Raw genomic sequence first — 17,531 nt, forward strand, 5'->3', positions numbered from 1 at the left:
ACTGGCAGTGGGTGGGGGAAGAGAACATACTGCACAGGAAATGCAGAACCACGAGGCTTTGACCCGGCAAAGAGTTCCCAGGATATCTTGGTTTGCCATTTGGAATATAGCAGCCTTGGGGGCGTGGGAGATTTTGCAAACCTCAGAAGCTATTTCTTGAGCTGCTAAAGGTGGCGGACCTTTTCCCTGCAGCGTGAGCTGATGTTCCAGCCTCCTCCAAGGGCCAGTCACATTGAACAAGTAGAATCAAACATGGAAGAGCGGCCTGCTCTACCTCAGGGAGACCACAGTCATGTGTGTTCGTGGGATGCGCTGATAGCCAGGCACAGCAGGGATTGGATTCAGGATTTGTATCTGAATTCCTCTGCTTCCCTGCTGCTTTGTCAACCTCCTTTCTTGAGCGGGACAACAGCCTCACAAAGCTTGAGTCCAGATTCCCTATCTACAGCATTCGCGGGTGTTTGAAATCTGGCAGGACGAGTCCGCCCCTCCCTATTGGGGATGTCTCTTGAGCTCCAAGATGCACAGGTGCACAGATATCCAGTCCCTGAGAGACTGGCCAAAGGGGTTTATGGGATCTGGTATAATGGAACAGTTACAGCTCAGCAGTCTCTTGTGGAGAGCTATTGCCTAACCAGACGTCCCTCTGATTTAGGTAAAAAAAAATGTTTTTACGGTGGAGTGGTTCTATGACTCATTTTCCAGCCCGGCTCACCTAAGCACGTAGACACCAAGCACCGTGCACAAATTAGCTTTGCTAGCTAGGTATCTTTATGAGGTTGTTAGTTACCTCTGCCTACCATTCTTGGTGGCTCTGGACTGCCATACTTCAACAATGACTAAGCCCCAGTGAGCCTTCAGCTGCTGGGAAAGCAGGTTTGTTATCCCAGGAAGCCTTTTATAATGCGAGATGACTCAGAATAAAATTCAAAAAAGAGAGGAGGACTTTGGCAGAAGAGAAGTTGATTGATGGCTTTCCAGTCCTGACAGGGCAGTTCTGATGCTACCGACTGAGGATAAAGAGCATCTCTCATTGCTATTGTTATTAGTTTTCTATATGCGAGGGGCCCCGATTGGCCCCGCTGTGCAAGGTGCTGTACATACACATAGTAGGAGACAGTCCCTGCCTTTAAGAGCTTATAGTTGAAACAAAGCACACAGCCAATGGGAGCACGCTTATCCTTGTGTCAGGATGAAACTGGGCACCCCAAGGCATGAAGAAACTGAGTGACTTGCCGGAAATCACACGGGACTGGGAACGGAATCCGCATCTTTGGGCCCCAGTCAGCCTTAACCACAAGACCACTCTACCTCCAGGCTCTTTCCTTGCAGTTCTGGACATTGTCCTAGAAGGGAGGTTTGAGAGCAGAGAGCAATAGGGGAGATAGGCTGTCAAAAAAGGGTCATAATAAGGTTAACACTATGCTGTTCAAACCCTATTCTCTGAAGCACCCTTCCCCTTGGGATGGGGCTTCCCACAAAGCATGGCCACATCACGACCAACTCAGGCTTCATTCTCTCCTCAAGCCAGAGCAAACAAAGCAGCACTGACCTGTAATGCGGAACGCATGTTCCTCCTGCTCGGTGCTCTTTGCCTTTTCGGTTTCACACACGCTCAGCTCTTTCAGTGGCAGCAGCCCCTGCATAAGCAGAATGCACCATTATTACCTCGGCAGCTTGGCTTCTGGTGCCAAAGCCCTCCTTCCAAAAGGATCCGACGTCTTCAGAGAGGCACCATCAAGCAGTGTCCTCCAAAGGGAAATATTTTGGGACCTGATTCTTTTTACTCTAAAATAAGGCCTCGTTCCACTGCAAAGGGACCTAAGTGTAAATGAGCATCAGACCTTAGTCAACTCCTATTTACTTCAGTGGGGTCAAGATTTCATCCTTCGTCCTTAACATCAATGAGAACAGGATCTTGTTGTTTTCAAATGTTCCTCTGCAGTCATGGAAACCCAAATAAAACAGTGCTGGGTCAGTGCAAAAGAATCAGAAAGTGAAACTGACTATAGATAAAAAGGAAAATTGACCAGGCTACTTTCAATGTCCAAACTGAGCTGTTTGCAAAATGTAAACAAACAGCATAATGGTGACAAGTGTGAATTCAGCCCAAGTGCTCATAGTTAGGCATGTACCTAAAATACCTCTCTAAATCAAACCTGTAAGGAGCACTGACCACCATAATATCTAGGTGCCAATACCGATGCATTAATTCTTTTCTAATTCTCTCCGTATTAGTGTGAGGGACTGTTAGTAACAGAGACAAAGGATTTTCAAATACGGTTTCTATCTTGACAACGTGTCTTCACACTTGAAGGCCGGTTTGCTGGGTGACTCAAGAGGTTGTCTTGTCATAATGAATTTACCTCAAGTGACTTAGAAGGCAATAAATCATTTCAGAAGGGGCTGGATTCTGCAAACATCTGCAAAACAGCCTTGCACAATTTTACTTGCTGAGGGTGAGGAGTGCTTTGTTTTGGAAGGACACACAAAATCTCCTTTGTTTTTTCCTTATCAGCAGCATCACAGTAAAAGATGGGTAAATAGATTTGGTGGCTGGGGTAAGTTTTCATCACCATTTTGCAAGGCTGACTTCAAGTATCCTCCTCATACCTTCCCCTCCCCCTGCTTCTCTCTTGTACTTTCTGCTTGAAGGCCAAGATTTTTTGGTTTTTTGTTTTTTTTTTTTTTTAAAGGTGCTACAGTTAAGCTCATAAAACCCTATCCAGGCACCCAAATAAGTTCTTTGATTTTCAAAAGTGCTGTGCACACTACAGCTCTCGTTAAGGCCAACGGGACTTTCTGTGTGTTCAGCATTTCTGCAACTCTGGCCACTTAGTTGGGTGCGTAAGAATTATTTTTATTTATTTCCATTACAGTAGCATCTTCAGGCCCCAGGTGTGCTAGGTGCCGTACAAACACAGCAAGAGACAGGCCCTGGACAGAAGAGCTTTCAGTCTGCATGGACCAGACAGACAAAGGGTGGGAGGGGAAACTGAGGGACATGACTTGGCTGAGGTCATGTGGCAGGTCCAGGAACAGAACCCAGATCTCCTGACTCCCAATCCAGGGTGCTAATAGACCATGCTGCCTCTTGACTGATACCTGCCCAGGAGTGCTGGCAGCCTTTTGGCGCCCTTGGCGGCGGAAGGTCCTGCCCCCGAAATACCGCTGACAACCGTGCCACCCCCCCCCCCCATGTAATGTAATGGGTTGCACCGGTCCTGTCCTTTCATGGCAGTGCAGAGACACATTACCTGATAGGTCAGTCCATTTGAGCCAACAGACTGAAAGTACAGGTAGGACTGGAACAGTTCCAAGTAGCAGTCGTTCACCTCCTGTGGGAAAAGGACACGGTGAGGTTTGCCTCAGGGGAGACACACTCCCCAGGCTTCACTCTGCTCTGGGGAGTTTACTGGATAATGGGCCAAACAACCATTTATGTCAGTAACCAAAGGAAAGACCCACTCTGTTTCCAGGCACAGCTGCTAACCATGAAAGCAAGGCCAAATTCTCAGACCTGGGGGAAGCAACTGAGCCCTAAGTTACCTGTGCATGGTATGGGAACAAAACCACCTCCACAGCATCCCATAGGCTAGAGGATAAGACCTTCCCAATATCCTCCTATCCTGGAGCTCCCCTCTATTCCCAGGCCCAACAGTGGTAGGTTAAGGCAGGGCCACATGGGTCAGCAGCCTCAAGTCCCTAAATACTTCAAAGGGCTCCCAAGATGCCAACCCCTCCTTCACAAATGAATGACGTTTGTGTTGTGGAAGGGAACCCTTGGCATTCTGCCACTCCAAGCCCCACAACCAACCCTCAGAAATATAGGCTGATCCAGCTCCCATTGAAATCAATGGCAAAACTTGCCCTGATTTCAGTAGGGTAGCATCACAGCTGATGTGAGGGAGATGAAAGCACCATGTTTATCATTATTCCAGGCCACGTTTGATCCATCCCTGGGAGGAGAATTAGGTTACTTTTCAAACAATCTTTTTCTCTACTGAGATCGATCGGCTCCATCTCCTTTCCGTTACCAGGGGAATAGACCCATGCAGTTACACTGTATGCATCTAGATGCACCAGGGCTTACCTGGCAGTGCTGGAATTTAAATTTGACCTTGGAGTAATAGATAATTTTCCCCAGATTTCTTACAACTGTCTTCCTCCGCCCTTTCTTGAACAGGCTGGGAAACCGCTGGTCCAAGTTTTCCTTTTGATTTTCCTGGTTCGTGATATTCTGTACCAAGGAAAAAAATAATCACAGAGCTGAGTGCTGGTGGGGCCCATCAACATCTGCAAGAGACATTAGCAGAGCTGCCTTTCTTTAGAAAGGGGTCCTGGGTGAGTGCCCTGGCTAGGTTGTTTGTTGTTTGGTCTCCATGCCAGCCTGGGAGCTGGGATTTTATTACTACTGCAAGACTTGGTTCCCTCACCATCCAGGGAGATATTTTAAAACAAACTCGGATCATCTGGTTGGTAGAAACAAGTTATAAATTTTAGGCCTCTCAACTTCGCAGTCACGCTCCGCTTACCAAGCTGATTGGTTTAATGTGGCCCTAACCCAGTTCACTTGGACAAGGAGTGACCCAAGCTGTGCACAGCTGAGTGGTCTCAGTTTATAAACCTCTGTGCAGTTTCTTTGGTTTAGCTCTGCCAGGGCTTCCTCCTACCCACCTCTCCCTGCTGATCGATTACATCCCCCTCCTACTGTGTTTTTAAATCCGAGCTGTTTAGAGCTGCTAATAGCTATCTGGACACAGGGATTCACATTTACTGGGGTCAGCCCTATGCTACCACACCCATCCGTGTTTTCTGTGGCTTCCCCTGCTCTAATCTCTCCCAGAACACCTTGGAGCTTAATTCCCTCCCATTGCGTGTCTGCTCCCCATCCAATCCACACCAGAGAGGCACAAAAAGAGCCATGCAGGATGCAGACATGAGGAGAAGTCGATTAAAACAAAAGAGAGAGAGAGAGAGAGACTGGGCTCCAGCTAATAGCCACAAGCATTGCTCAGCAGCCCAGTGCATTGTGTCGAAAGCAGGCTGTGTGCGTACCACCTCCACAGAGCACAGCTTGACAACTGCGGGTATAGCTCAAGGAGCAGAATGCAAGTTGGCCATAATGCCCGCTGAAGGTAATGGGATCCTGTCCATTGGCAATGGCCATTGGATCAGGCCCCAAATGAACTTGGCCTAACGGAACATGCTGGAAGGAGTGGAAAAGAGGGTTCCTCCAGAAATGGGTTATTCTAGGGAGCTCCTGGTGACTCAACAAATTCAAGGCTGAATCCCCTGGCTGAAGTTGCTCTCCGTAAAGGCCATTGTGATGCATCCTCTGGAGAAGGTTAGGAGAAGCCAGTGGGAGCCAGAGGGCTGAGAAGAGACAGACATAAAGGCATGGTCTAGCAATCTCAGGGGATGCTGCTTGCATCATTTCCTGAGTCCCAGGTGTACGGAAATTTCTCCTGTTGTGCAATGAGCTGGGCTGTGAGGTTCAGACACTATTCTGTTCTGGGGCCCATCACTGGAGGATCTTCTGAGCCCTCTCCAGCAGGACTAGCATCGACCGACATACAGTCCCTGAGAATTTATTTTGGAAAGAGCAATATCAGTGCACGTTGTTTTGTAGGGGGAGATTTAGAGAGGGAATGTGCCTCACTTAGACTCACATCCTGATGCCCTCAGTCGGCTTGTGCTTGAGTCCTGAATGAACCATTGCAATTGTGTTGCAAACAGAGAAGGCCAGGGAGAGGCTGCAGGAGGGCATGAGACCCCCTGTGTCCTACCAGTGCTGTGTACACCAAGGCTTGCCTTGCCTTCATGGATTATCTGGAAGCAGGGGGCGGAGGGGGATAGGGATGGCTTCCTTCCTCCATCCCAAATCTCCTTTGTTCTAGACGTTCATAAGATGCACGAGCACCCAATCGAGCCTGCCCACAGCCTGTGATCAGGTGGGCATAAGAATTTGCTCTTTGAGACATCCATGTCCCAGCTCAGCTGGAAGGGAAATCTGCTGTATGAGGAGGCCGCGATAGGGTTTGTATCATGTGCTTGCCAAGCAGGGAGGTCATTCAGCTGCACCCCCATCTCCAGGTGGCAGGGCTACCAAACACATGACAGAATTTAGATGATGGGGTGGGGCGGGGCTGGGCGGGGGGTGGGTAGGTGGGATTTAAGGCTTAGGTGTCAGAAAATCTTTCTTTCCAGAGCAGCATTTCCAGGAACAACAAATCCAGATGCAGGCGCTGCAGATAGATAGGGGGTGCGGGGGGGTCAAGTGACAAACTGACAGCCCCGTACATACAGGGCAGCCCAAACAGCCAGCACTTTCTCAGAGCTGATGGAGAACCTGACTAGTCTACATGTGCCCATTTGAAATGCTTGGTGCCAAGGAGACAGCTGCAAAAGCCCCATGATAAACGAAGAGCTGCAGCCACTAACCAGACCCATTCTTCTGCCTCCTAGGTGAGCTCACCCATCAGGAAGAGATTCGCTGGACTAGCCATTTTAGAGGCATCAACAGGTCTCAGGTTAGAGAGAGGAACTGGTTAACCAGTGACAGGCTGCTAATGGTTTTTGGAGCCCTTGATCTGCAAAAGCCGGGAGTTCCTTTCACAGCTTAATTGAATCTAGATAATTACTTTTTGTCAGGCCCAAGTAAAATCCCCCAGCACCCCAGAGGGCTTCATCAGAATGTTTTCCTCTGGTTTCCAACCATCTGCAGACTAATCAGCATCTGTGCGCAGTGTCAGAAAACATGTGACTGGAGGTGGGAACCTGCTAACTGCCAATTAATGAGCTCACCGAGAGGCAATTAAGTGCAGAAGAAAGATTAAATATTTGCTACAGGCCTCGGTGGAGGGCTGACTGATCAGCTGCCAGTCGGGGAAGCAATAAAGAATACAGGCTGATAACAACAAAGCTGTTCAGCATGCATGGTGTCCTGAGGTGTGTTAAAACACAGGAGCTCTCACAGGGACATGGACACGTTGAATTTGGGTCCAAATTTCAGTAAAAAACACCCTGTAAAAATAACTTAAAACCAACATAAATTATCCCCTTCGTTTCTGCTTTTACTTCCACCACATTCAGTTGTTCATTTGCTTTTTCATCTAGAAATTCCCCGTCCAGTGTTTGCCATCCAAATGTTACTCTTTTGAGATATGATCCGTGTTCTGGTAGTGCCCAGTAAGCCCAGTCGTGAACCATGGCCCCATGTGCTAGGTGTTGTGTAAATGCAGAACCCAAAAAAAAGCCCCTGTCCCAAAAAGCTTACAATCAACGGATAAGAGGAAAGAGAAAACACAGCGGGGGCGGGGGGGAGGGAGCACAAAGTAACACATGAGATGATTGTGAACAGTGTGAGAAGCAGTGGTCCCAGCTGCCTAACCAACATTGCAGTCTTGTGCTAGCACATGAGATCTAGAAACAGAAATTGACTAAGAACATAATAATGGCCATACTGGGTCAGACCAAAGGTCCATCCAGACCAGTATCCTGTCTACTGACAGTGGCCATTGCCTGGTGCCCCAGAGGGAATGAACCTAACAGGTAATGATCAAGTGATCTCTCTCCTACCGTCCATCAACACCCTCTGACAAATAGAGGCTAGGAACAGCATCCCTGCCCATCCTGGCTAATAGCCATTAATGGACTTAACTTCCATGAATTTATCCAGTTCTCTTTTAAACCCTGTTATAGTCCTAACCATCACAACCTCCTCAGGTGAGGAGTTCCACAAGTTGACTGTGCGCTGTGTGACGAACTTCCTTTTATTTGTTTTAAACCTGCTGCCCATTAATTTCATTTGGTGGCCCCTAGTTCTTATATTATGGGAACAAGTAAATAACTTTTCCTTATTCACTTTCTCCACATCACTCATGATTTTATATACCTCTGTCATATCCCCCTTTAATCTCCTCTTTCCAAGATGAAAAGTCCTAGCCTCTTTAATCTCTCTTCATATGAGACCCATTCCAAACCCCTCATCATTTTAGTTGCCCTTCTCTGAACCTTTTCTAATGCCAGTATACTAGAAACAGATGCTGACCATAAAGTGAAACTGACATGGGCCCTCCCGTTCTACACCGAGCCCTGTTAACTTCAGTGAGACGCTGCACAGGTGCCATGTTCCACCGGCACAGATTTCCTAGCAGGTTGGGGACCACAGGGAGAGAAATTGTTCAGAGTAAGAAGTCAAATGGATTTTTCAATGTATTTCCGTTTGAATCGCCTAGGGGTGTTGCTTGTAATAGCACCAACAAGCTAGGATGATTAAATCTAGGAACTGTAAGCAGTGTCCCTTTAATTGCTTGCCCTTCTGCTGGAGGTCCCAGCACACCCAGGTACAAGGCACTAGCTATGCAGCCACAAGTCCTAGGTACGTCCTTCCATTCCATCTGGATCAACGGCAGGTTAATGGATGGGAGTGGCAAGTGGTCGTGGAAGGTCGGTGCTTAGTGGTGAATTATATTTTATACCTTTTTGGGCTCCTTTCAAGAAGCCGCCCTGCTGTTGAATTGTATATAATATATATAACCAGCAATAACATGGCAGCATAACAATCTGGAATCTCATTTAAACAATTCTAAGATTAGGAAGCGACTTGGCATTTCCCATGGCCAATCAGTGCACTCTTTAAGACACCAATGTGGGAGCGCTTTAATGGTACCAGTCTAGTTAAATGCTACAACCATCACCAGTGTGGACACAGTTATATCCGTATAAAAGGTGCTTATACTGTTATAGGTGTTCCTGAAGGGGAATGAGATATACATTTATAATGGTATAACTTCAGCCACATGAGGGGTTTATTACTGTTTTGGGGCGGGAGGCGGGAATCATCACACTAATAACAGAACTAGTCAAGCTGGAATGAAAAGCCTGTGTTCAAATCACTGTGTTCCCTAGCCCTGCTCCTCTGTTAGCACCCCAGCCACTGCTACCCTCAACAGAGCTGCAACACTGGCATAGTAAAAAAGATTGGCCGTGGGCACAGTCAGCATGAGCCCAAAACAAGAGAGACAAGAAAAGTTGTGATGATGGGCCATTAGAAGACTGCTAAAACTGCAGTGATTGATCCAACTGACTATGAATGAAAAGGTCAGACTAAAATTCCAGGATCCAGACCCACACCGTTTGGTTCTGGGCTGGATCAAAACCCAGAAAGGGGCTGATTTGTTTGTGTGGGTATCAGCCAAGGACCGAGAGTGGGCTTTCTGTCTAACAGGGAAGTGCGTTTTTCAAGCTGCGTTAGTCACATGACTTGATGATCAGGTGCTGCTGTGTAGTCAGGTGCGATGGCCTTGGGCTGCTTTGGTCAATTTTTACCTGGTCTCTCCTGGTGTTTTTCTGTTTTTTTGAACATGTAGCTGACGGGAGCCCTGGACTTTGCCTGGGTGCCCTTTGCTGAGGAGTTTGTATAAAACCAAAAGTGAAGTAACTAATGGACCACTCAGAAGAGACTGAGGATTCAAGGAAGGGCTGGACTCATGAGAGTTTAGATCCAAAAACTCACGAAAGCACCAGAAGAATGTTTGGCACCATTTAATCCAACCTCAGACCCTAACTCTGATTGCACCCTGCGCTCCACTCCCTGCCTGTATCTAAATGGGATGGAGGCTTCATCCCCTGCGCCCGTCTGTAGCCAGGATATACATCCACCACAGCCTCAGCATAGCTAGAATGACACAGTCCTTGGTGTATCTTATTATCACTGCACCCACACTCCAGACAGGTCAAGTTAATGGCTCTCAAGGGAATTTTACATCAGGTCTGCCCTATGCCCCTCCCACTGCAGTTGTGCCAGCAAACTGGTGCTATAGCCACCACTGCACGTGAGTGAGGTGTTTGTGTGGACACATGAGTGAACAGAACACTCAGCACTCAGGCTATCCCTGGGGAGAACTTGCCTAGTGCAGGCGAGCGCTGTGTGTTTGTAGAGCATCTTACGCAGTAAAAATAGCAATGTCTAGATCTTATCTAGCACTTGTCATCAGTAGATCTCAAAGTGCTTTATGAAGGAGGGTGGTATTGTAAGCCCCATTCTATAGGTGGGGAAACTGAGGCACCAAGGGGCTGTGACTTGCCCAAGGTCACCCAGCAGGCCAATGACAGAGACATGAACAGAACCCAGGTCTCCTAAATCCCAATCCAGTGTTTAACCAGTAGGTCACACCACACACACTCATATAGTGGATCATATTTTTCTGTGGGAGACTTAAATTCAGACTGCACAAAGCACCAGCAAACATCCTGCTCTGGCCACAAAGGGGACCATGGGGAGAGTGAGATGTTACCTCATCTATTTTTCCCATCTGTGATTTCCTTTGTCCCCAGTTTTAGAGAAAGATGCTGTCTAATCCCAGCTCAGGAGATCTCACTCTGCACAAGGAACAAGAACTCTTTGTAATGCTGTCAAATCTTTCCCATCAATCTGTGATCAGCTGCCCCGGCGTGAAAGAGAGACAATGTGATCTCTCCCCTGTGATGTGATGGAAATGACTAAAAGACAAACCCCAGACTGCAAGAGCTAACCCCAGACTGAGATGAAACTGCCTTCATGTTTGCAGCATCAGCTTCAGCTCTGCATTCTCTGGGACAAGCGTATGATTGCCCCACGGCTCCATCATAGCTGTGGACAAGATCTCTAAGGCCACCGAGAAATTCCTCTGCAACAGAGTGAATCCCCACATGACATAGAGCTGGTATGATAGGTTCTGTTATGTTCGTGGCACGCAAAAGAGAAGTTAATTAAAAACACAAATACTCTTGCTGAAAGGTTGTAAGATAACACTACTTCATTTCTTAGAATTCAGAACAATAACACAAAAGAGCCAAAAACCAGAGAGAGACAAAGCAGGCTGCTCCCTAAAAAAAAAAAAGAGGCATAAATCTCCCCATCTTACTCTAGGCTGGCTGTCTCAGACTCTCTGATTGCACACTTCCCTAAAGAGCACCCCCATCTCTGCAAACAAGACTAGGAAACCCCTTACAATTTGAAGTGTCAGTTTACAATTCCAGCACATTTTTCAAATACACCTCTACCCTGATATAATGTGACCCGATATAGCACGAATTCTGATATAATGCAGTACAGCAGCACTCTGGGGAAGGCGAGGGGGCTTCATGCTCCAGTGGATCAAAGCAAGTTCAATATAACATAGTTTCACCTATAAAGTGGTAAGATTTTTTGGCTCCCGAGGACAGTGTTATATCAGGGAAGAGGTGTGTGTCACACTGTCCACCTCCTTGGGGCACTTGCCAGCATAGGGGAGGTGTTCAGGGCATCTCTGGGGGAAAGGAGGTGTGACCAGAGGTCTGTGGCCTTCTGGCAATTCCTGACTGCTGAACAACCCAAAGGGGCTGTGTGCAGCCAGGGGAAAGCTAGAGCAGCCATGAGGCTGCTCTAATTTCACTGGGAACCAGGCTGGCCCTTGCACGGCCCCAGAATAGGGAGAGTCTAAAGTGGCATTAAGCTACATTAGTTCCCCAGGGTTAGGCACTGGGTGGCACTTTGTGCCTTCTCCTTATTAATTAAGCACAGAGAAGGGAGTTCATCCCTCTTGTACCTCCATGCAGCAGGGGGAACGTAGGCCAGAGGTTTGACTCCCACACTCCAGCTTAATTATTTGTCACAACCTTTCACTAGCTCTTTGGGGCAGAGACCGTTGTTTAGTTCTATGTCTGTACAGCCCCTAGCGCACTGGGGCTCCTTGGTGCTACCATGAACAATCGTGCTAATAGTAAATAATCATCCTAATAATAAATTAGAACTGTACTTTGCTGGCATGTTCCACTTTCACTGCTGTGCAGACACACAACTGTCCAAAGGCAAGTGAGAGCAGGGAACCCTCCACAACCTGCAATAATGTATGTAACACAGGGCCAGATCCCCGAGCTATCTCAGATGCTGGTGTCTCGAAGCAGCACAAGGCACTCGCTAGGACCTCAGGAGTTTGTGTGAACAGCTTGTTATCAGCCCAACCCAGCTGGGAGGTCAGCACCGTTTTGCAGCACCCCTGCCACACCCAGATTTAATTGGAGGAGCCCCCAGGCACAAGTGACAACTAGGTTGCACCTCTTCTGGTCCCAGGCTCTCCTAGCCAATAGGAACACATCACACGCCTGTTCTAACCGAGCCATATGTTACCTCCCTGGGCTAATTAACCCCATGCTGCTGGATCCTAATAACAGCTCGGACTAGACTGGGCTAGAAGGAGTTTTAAATCCGACGCCGTGGCTGGCAGACCAGAAGCACACTTTAAACCCTAGGGGAGACAGGGCACATTGTACTTTAACACGCCTTAGCTGAGGGAGGTGAAGGGGATAGGAGAGGATCACAGAGTCTCACCCTTCTCTCCAGAACACCTAATGCTCAGCAGAAACCATGGGAATCCTGCTGACTGCAGCCCAGATAAAAGGAACCGAGAGTTTCGTGCTTTGTCATCCTTTCGCAACTCTCATCAGCTGGCTGTTATTTCCCCGGGACTGTTTATATTTGTGGCTCCCCACTGCCGCCCCCAGTTCGCTGAACAGGGCTCGTTTTTGTTGCCTCCGTCAGGGAGTTTGATGCATCACAGTGCTTCGGAAACCAAGGGGCTTGGCAGAGCAGCGAACCGCAAGTCTAATGCAGCGCTAATGCCCTGACATGTTCGCTCTCTGTCTCCAGTGCCTCATCCTACAGGTAGAGTGAGTTAATAATTAACCTCCTCGCCCCCTCCGGACCCTCAGCGGAATGTGAGGGGTGGTTAGGCAGCAGATTTGCAATTGGGCTTCTCCCTCCCTCCTCCAGTTTGTGGCCTGGATTGGGAAGTGGCGTAATTAGGTCCGGGGGTTGGAGGCATCAACAGCAAAATAAGATGGAGGCTCTTCTGTATGCAACTTGCCCCCGGTTGGGTCAGCAGCAGCGGGCCACGTTTCTAGGCATCCACAAAGCTCTGTGGTCCCCTTCACTTCTATTGGGGAAGATCCTGGGCATCAAGACTCAGGAGTCTGAGGTTCTAGACTCTATCCCTGCGCTATGCAGGAGGTCAGCCTAGAAGAGCCCAATGGTCCCTTCTGGCCTTAGAATTAATTATCTCCATTTTGCAGATGGGGAACTGAGGCCCAGAGAAGCGAAGCAACTTGCCCAAAGTCACTCAGGGAGTTGGTGGCAGAGCAGGGATTTGACCCTGGGTCACCCATGTCCCAAGTCAGCACCCTAACCACTGCACCATCCGTGTAGGGGAGAAGCTTACTTCATTGGAAGTTTCCTTCACGAATAAATTGGTATGTGGCTCATTTTTGGTCCACGTCCCACATTTGCATCCCCGTGTTTGGGCCTTAGCAGGTTGAGGGGTGTGATCAGCTGGAGTTGCACCCGAGACCTCTCCCACCAAAGGACAGACCTCTACCACTTGGGTGAGAAGGCAAAGTCCATTAGCTGAGAGCAGCAGCAGTCAGCTGTCTTCTGTGGATCAGTCACAGAGGGGGATGTGGAGACATCTGCCAGTGCATGGACACACATATTGTTGTCCTTTGGGATCTCGTGCTGCTCGTGGGTTTCATTTTCCCGGCCTGTGCAAATGTGGCTATTCTTCGTCTTGCCTCCTTTGGGAAAGTATCGATAACACTGGAGGAAGCCAAGCGTAGGTCCTGATCCTGTGATGTGCCCTCCGCGCTCAGAGCGCACGTGTGTCCTCCCAGCTCCTCCAGGAAATGATTTTGGCGTCCATCCTGCTGGAGGCCTATTGAGCTCAGTTACAAGACAAGCAGGTGAGGAATAATACTTAGCACTTGCATAGCGCTTGCCATCTGTAGAGCTCCATACGTGTCCCAGAGATGATGAAGCATCATGTCCCTTATTATACAGATGAGGAAACTGAGGCACGGAAAAGTGAGGCATGGGGCTTGCCCAAGGTCACACAGAGTGAGGAATAGAACCCAGGAGTCCAGCCTCCTCCTCTGGTGCCAGATGATGAAAGGTGAAGTTGTAGAGGCTGACAAAGGGCCCAGCCACATGGGTAGGGATCCAGTGTGGAATCAGGAGCTTTTCCCTACATAAAGGTTACAGCAACCTAGCATTTGTGGGTGGAAAGCAGAGTGGTGGCTCTGGGTCCTTTCCCTTCTCCAGAGGCTGCCTGGAGCTTCAGTGAACCCAAGGCAAGAGGTATGACCCTGCCCAGGGCCAGGACTGATCGAAGGGCAGACGGGGCCACTGATGGACAGAAACCAGGTATTCGTCTACCTTGCACAGCATAATTAAAATAAGCCTGTCCAGTGGATAAGGCTCTGGGCTGGGTCTCAGGAGACCGACATTCTACTCTCTAGCCTTGTCACTGACCTGCTTGGTGAAATTATTTCTCACTCTCCATCTCCGGTTCATCTCTTGTTCCTCTCCCACTCGTCTTGTCTATTTGCATCGTGTTCATTGGGGGCAGACTAGTGGGCATCAAGGCTAAAGACTCAGGAGTCTGAGGTTATAGAATCTGTCGTACTGACATGGTACCCATCACCATAGCAACCGGGAACCTCACATAAATGCTCCCCACAGCCCTGCCAGGTAGGACAGTGCTCTAGTTCAAACAGGTAGACGGACAGTACCTAGCACAATGGGGCCCTGGTCTTGGCTGGAGCCTGTAGATGCTACCGTAATATAAATAAATACTACTACTACTAATATAAGCTCTGCTTCCATTGACAGGCTGCTGGGAATGGCCGACGTGGCTGCAAAGTTTGTATGTAGGACAGACTTGCCCCTACCTCTCCCCTTCCCACGGCATATTGCTAATACATTGGCAGCTCTGCCTCATTCCAGCATGGGAATGAATCATTCTCTCTGTTGTACGCTCTCTCTAATTTCCCCTCATCCTTCCTCGACCTAGAAACAAAATAACTACGCGCAGCAGAGGGAGTGCATCGGAGTCCCTGCCTGCCTCCCTGCCAGTGCTGCATCTCAGATTCCAGATATTCAGGTTGATGACAGGGCTTCATGGTCCCCACCCAAGGGATGCTGCATTAGAGTCCTGGAGTGGCGAGCTAACCTGCCTGGAAGGAGATAGGTCTCAGCTCCTGATCCCTGCTCTTGTTACAGAGGTCCCCACGAGCCTCTAATCTCCTTCACCCGGACCTGCACTACCACCCCACTGTGCAGAAACCCCTCCCCATTTCATGCATAGGTGTCCCTAGACATGTGAGCCCCACAGCAGCTGATAATAACTTCTCCTAGTTCAGGGGAATGGCTGGATGTGTTCGTACTTACCTTCCCAGGAATATACTGCAGTATTTTGTCTGTGGTCATGTCTCTCTCCTGCCCTGACTCAATACCAAAGAGGCTGGCCAGTTTTTTCTTGCTGTCTTGTCTGCAAAGAAACAAAAACACGTAGGCCAAAGCTGGTATATTGCGACCCCCAGGTCAGAAATAAGAAAGCGGGCAAGCCAAACAAGCAGTTTGCCACTAGCCTCCTAATCATCCCAGGCCAATGAATGGCTGATAATCAGCCTGCAAGAATTTTAATGGCTTTTCCAGGCACTTGTTGGCTTGTCTTTATTTTGTTTACTTATCTTTGCATAACCAAACTGCTCAACAAACCCTATCTGCATCTCTAGCTTGGCCCTGCATCTGTCTCCAGGTTGGCCATTTGTTCCAGCTTCCCCAGGCAAGAGATGGCAGCTGTGCTGGGAGTGTCTTACCAGCACTCACTCCCTCCATTTTATTCCATCTTTGTGTCTTTCCTGTCTCTGTCCTCAGAATCCCAGGACCCTTCTATCCCGACCCCTTTGGACACAAACTCATGCCCATGTTAATGTGCCCTGCCGCCGCTACCAGCTGAAATTTACCATTTGGGTCACTGGGGCTGCTTTTGCCAGGATTCCTAAGCAGTTTTCTCTCTTTAAACCACATTGCAACAGTTAACGCTACGGGGACCAAATTATCATCTGCAATGGACTGAAGACCCCATCCTGCAAACTGCTGACTGACCTCAAAGCCCAGCAGTGCCAGTGAGAATTGCAACACACAGGATCAGGCCTTTACACTGCAAGCTTCTTGGGGCTGGCAATCTTGGGCCCGATTCTCCTGTCCCTTACATCTGTTTTATCCCAGAACAACTCCATTGCAACTGCCTTCCTTCGGTGGAATTACTGTCGATTTACAACGTCAGGGAGAAGAGAAACACTCCTGACATCGTGTCTGTTTGTTTGTAAAGCCCTGAGCCTACAAGGCTGAGGAATGATCTCCTGAAGCCAGCTGGTGCATCCCACCAATAATGCAATGATTTGTTTCCAGCTTCAGACAACGTAAAAGGAAACCACAACCTTCGAAAAAGGCTCAGCTCACCGCTGCAGCCTAGACCATGCCTGGTGGGCAGCAATGCTGGAAGGTGCCCCTTCACACACACACCCGGGCAGGGGATAGCAGGAAGCAATACAGATGACGTCCTGGTTATCACAGGGCTTAACAAGTGGGGGGGGTGTGTAGAGATCTGCACTATTTCTGATATTTGCACGTGACCTTAGAGGCTCAGTGTAATACTACTATTATCTATTTATCTCAGGGGGTGCTGCTGCTGCCCATCACCATGGTATCTGACTGCACCTTCCAGGACAAGTTGATACCAATAGCAAAGTCCCTACAAGACTTCCTGGAGTCTCTGGCTCTTCTCCCTCTTCAGGGTGAAAATGCTGCTCACATTATGGAGCTAAAAATGCCTGGCTCTGGAGGCTCGAGCTCTCTCTCTCTGATCCTGGCTTTTACAATCACTCATTTTTTGGACTTGTGACCCCTCAGTGTCAGAATCAGGAATCACTAGCGCCACCAGTAAATCCATCTGCAGCCTTTGTGTGCGCCCCCCCGGCAAGTCTCGTGGGAGCGAGTTTTCATTTTCAAATCCAAATGAAATAAACCAGCCCTTTCTCCCAGGGGCAACGTGACTGGGCCCTTCCCCTGCCAGAGCCTGAGAAGTCCTCGCTCTCTGACCCTAGCTGCAAACTGAGCTCGCTCCTGGTTGTCCAACCCCACGCGAAACCGTGCAAAAGACGTATTGTCTGCAGCTCCCAGGTATCCAGAGATGGGCTGGGGCTACTAACCCAGTTCCAGCTGGTGCCTTGCCCAGGACAAAGCCGGCTGGGACTAGGGTGACCAGACAGCAAATGTGAAAAATCGGAACGGGGGTGGGCGTAATAGGCGCCTATATAAGACAAAGCCCCAAATAGCAGGACTGTCCCTATAAAATCAGGACCTCTGGTCACCCTAGCTGGGAATAACTCTAAAACAAACCCAGATCAAAGCAACACCCATCTACTTACTCTTTCTTCAGGGAAGGTTTCCTGCTGAAGGAGTGTCTGAATCTCCCAGGTGGCTGGGGAACACAGGTCATGTTCCCCATGTTGACAGCAGCTGGGTTAGTCCAGGAGCACCGGGAGCGGAGTGCTAGGCACTGGCAGGGAGAGAGAGGGAATAAGGAGCTGGGGAAGTTTGCAAGCATGTGTCATGCACACATTCCCATCCCCACTTCCGTCTGCGGTGACTCTTGTGGGTGTGATCTGTG

At 48.8% G+C, this 17,531-nt stretch overlaps 1 protein-coding gene across 2 annotated transcripts in view; it reads right to left on the reverse strand.

Annotated features, from left to right (window-relative positions):
• The window catches only part of PLEKHN1 (pleckstrin homology domain containing N1), a 42,553-nt gene extending 25,022 nt beyond the window's left edge, over positions 1-17,531 (reverse strand). Inside the window, exons 1-5 of one of the 2 annotated variants that reach the window (XM_050931417.1) lie at positions 17,290-17,531; positions 15,245-15,344; positions 4,094-4,240; positions 3,258-3,338; positions 1,553-1,640 (exon numbers count right to left, since the gene is read on the reverse strand). In XM_050931417.1, coding sequence (XP_050787374.1) covers positions 1,553-1,640; positions 3,258-3,338; positions 4,094-4,240; positions 15,245-15,344; positions 17,290-17,468 — 595 coding nt within the window. In that variant the 5' untranslated portion in view covers positions 17,469-17,531. Of the gene's footprint in view, positions 1-1,552; positions 1,641-3,257; positions 3,339-4,093; positions 4,241-15,244; positions 15,345-17,275 lie in introns of both variants that reach the window. The other variant, XM_050931418.1, reaches the window with a different exon arrangement.

The sequence above is a fragment of the Gopherus flavomarginatus genome, chromosome 21, assembly GCF_025201925.1.
Source record: "Gopherus flavomarginatus isolate rGopFla2 chromosome 21, rGopFla2.mat.asm, whole genome shotgun sequence".
Lineage (NCBI taxonomy): Eukaryota > Metazoa > Chordata > Testudines > Testudinidae > Gopherus > Gopherus flavomarginatus.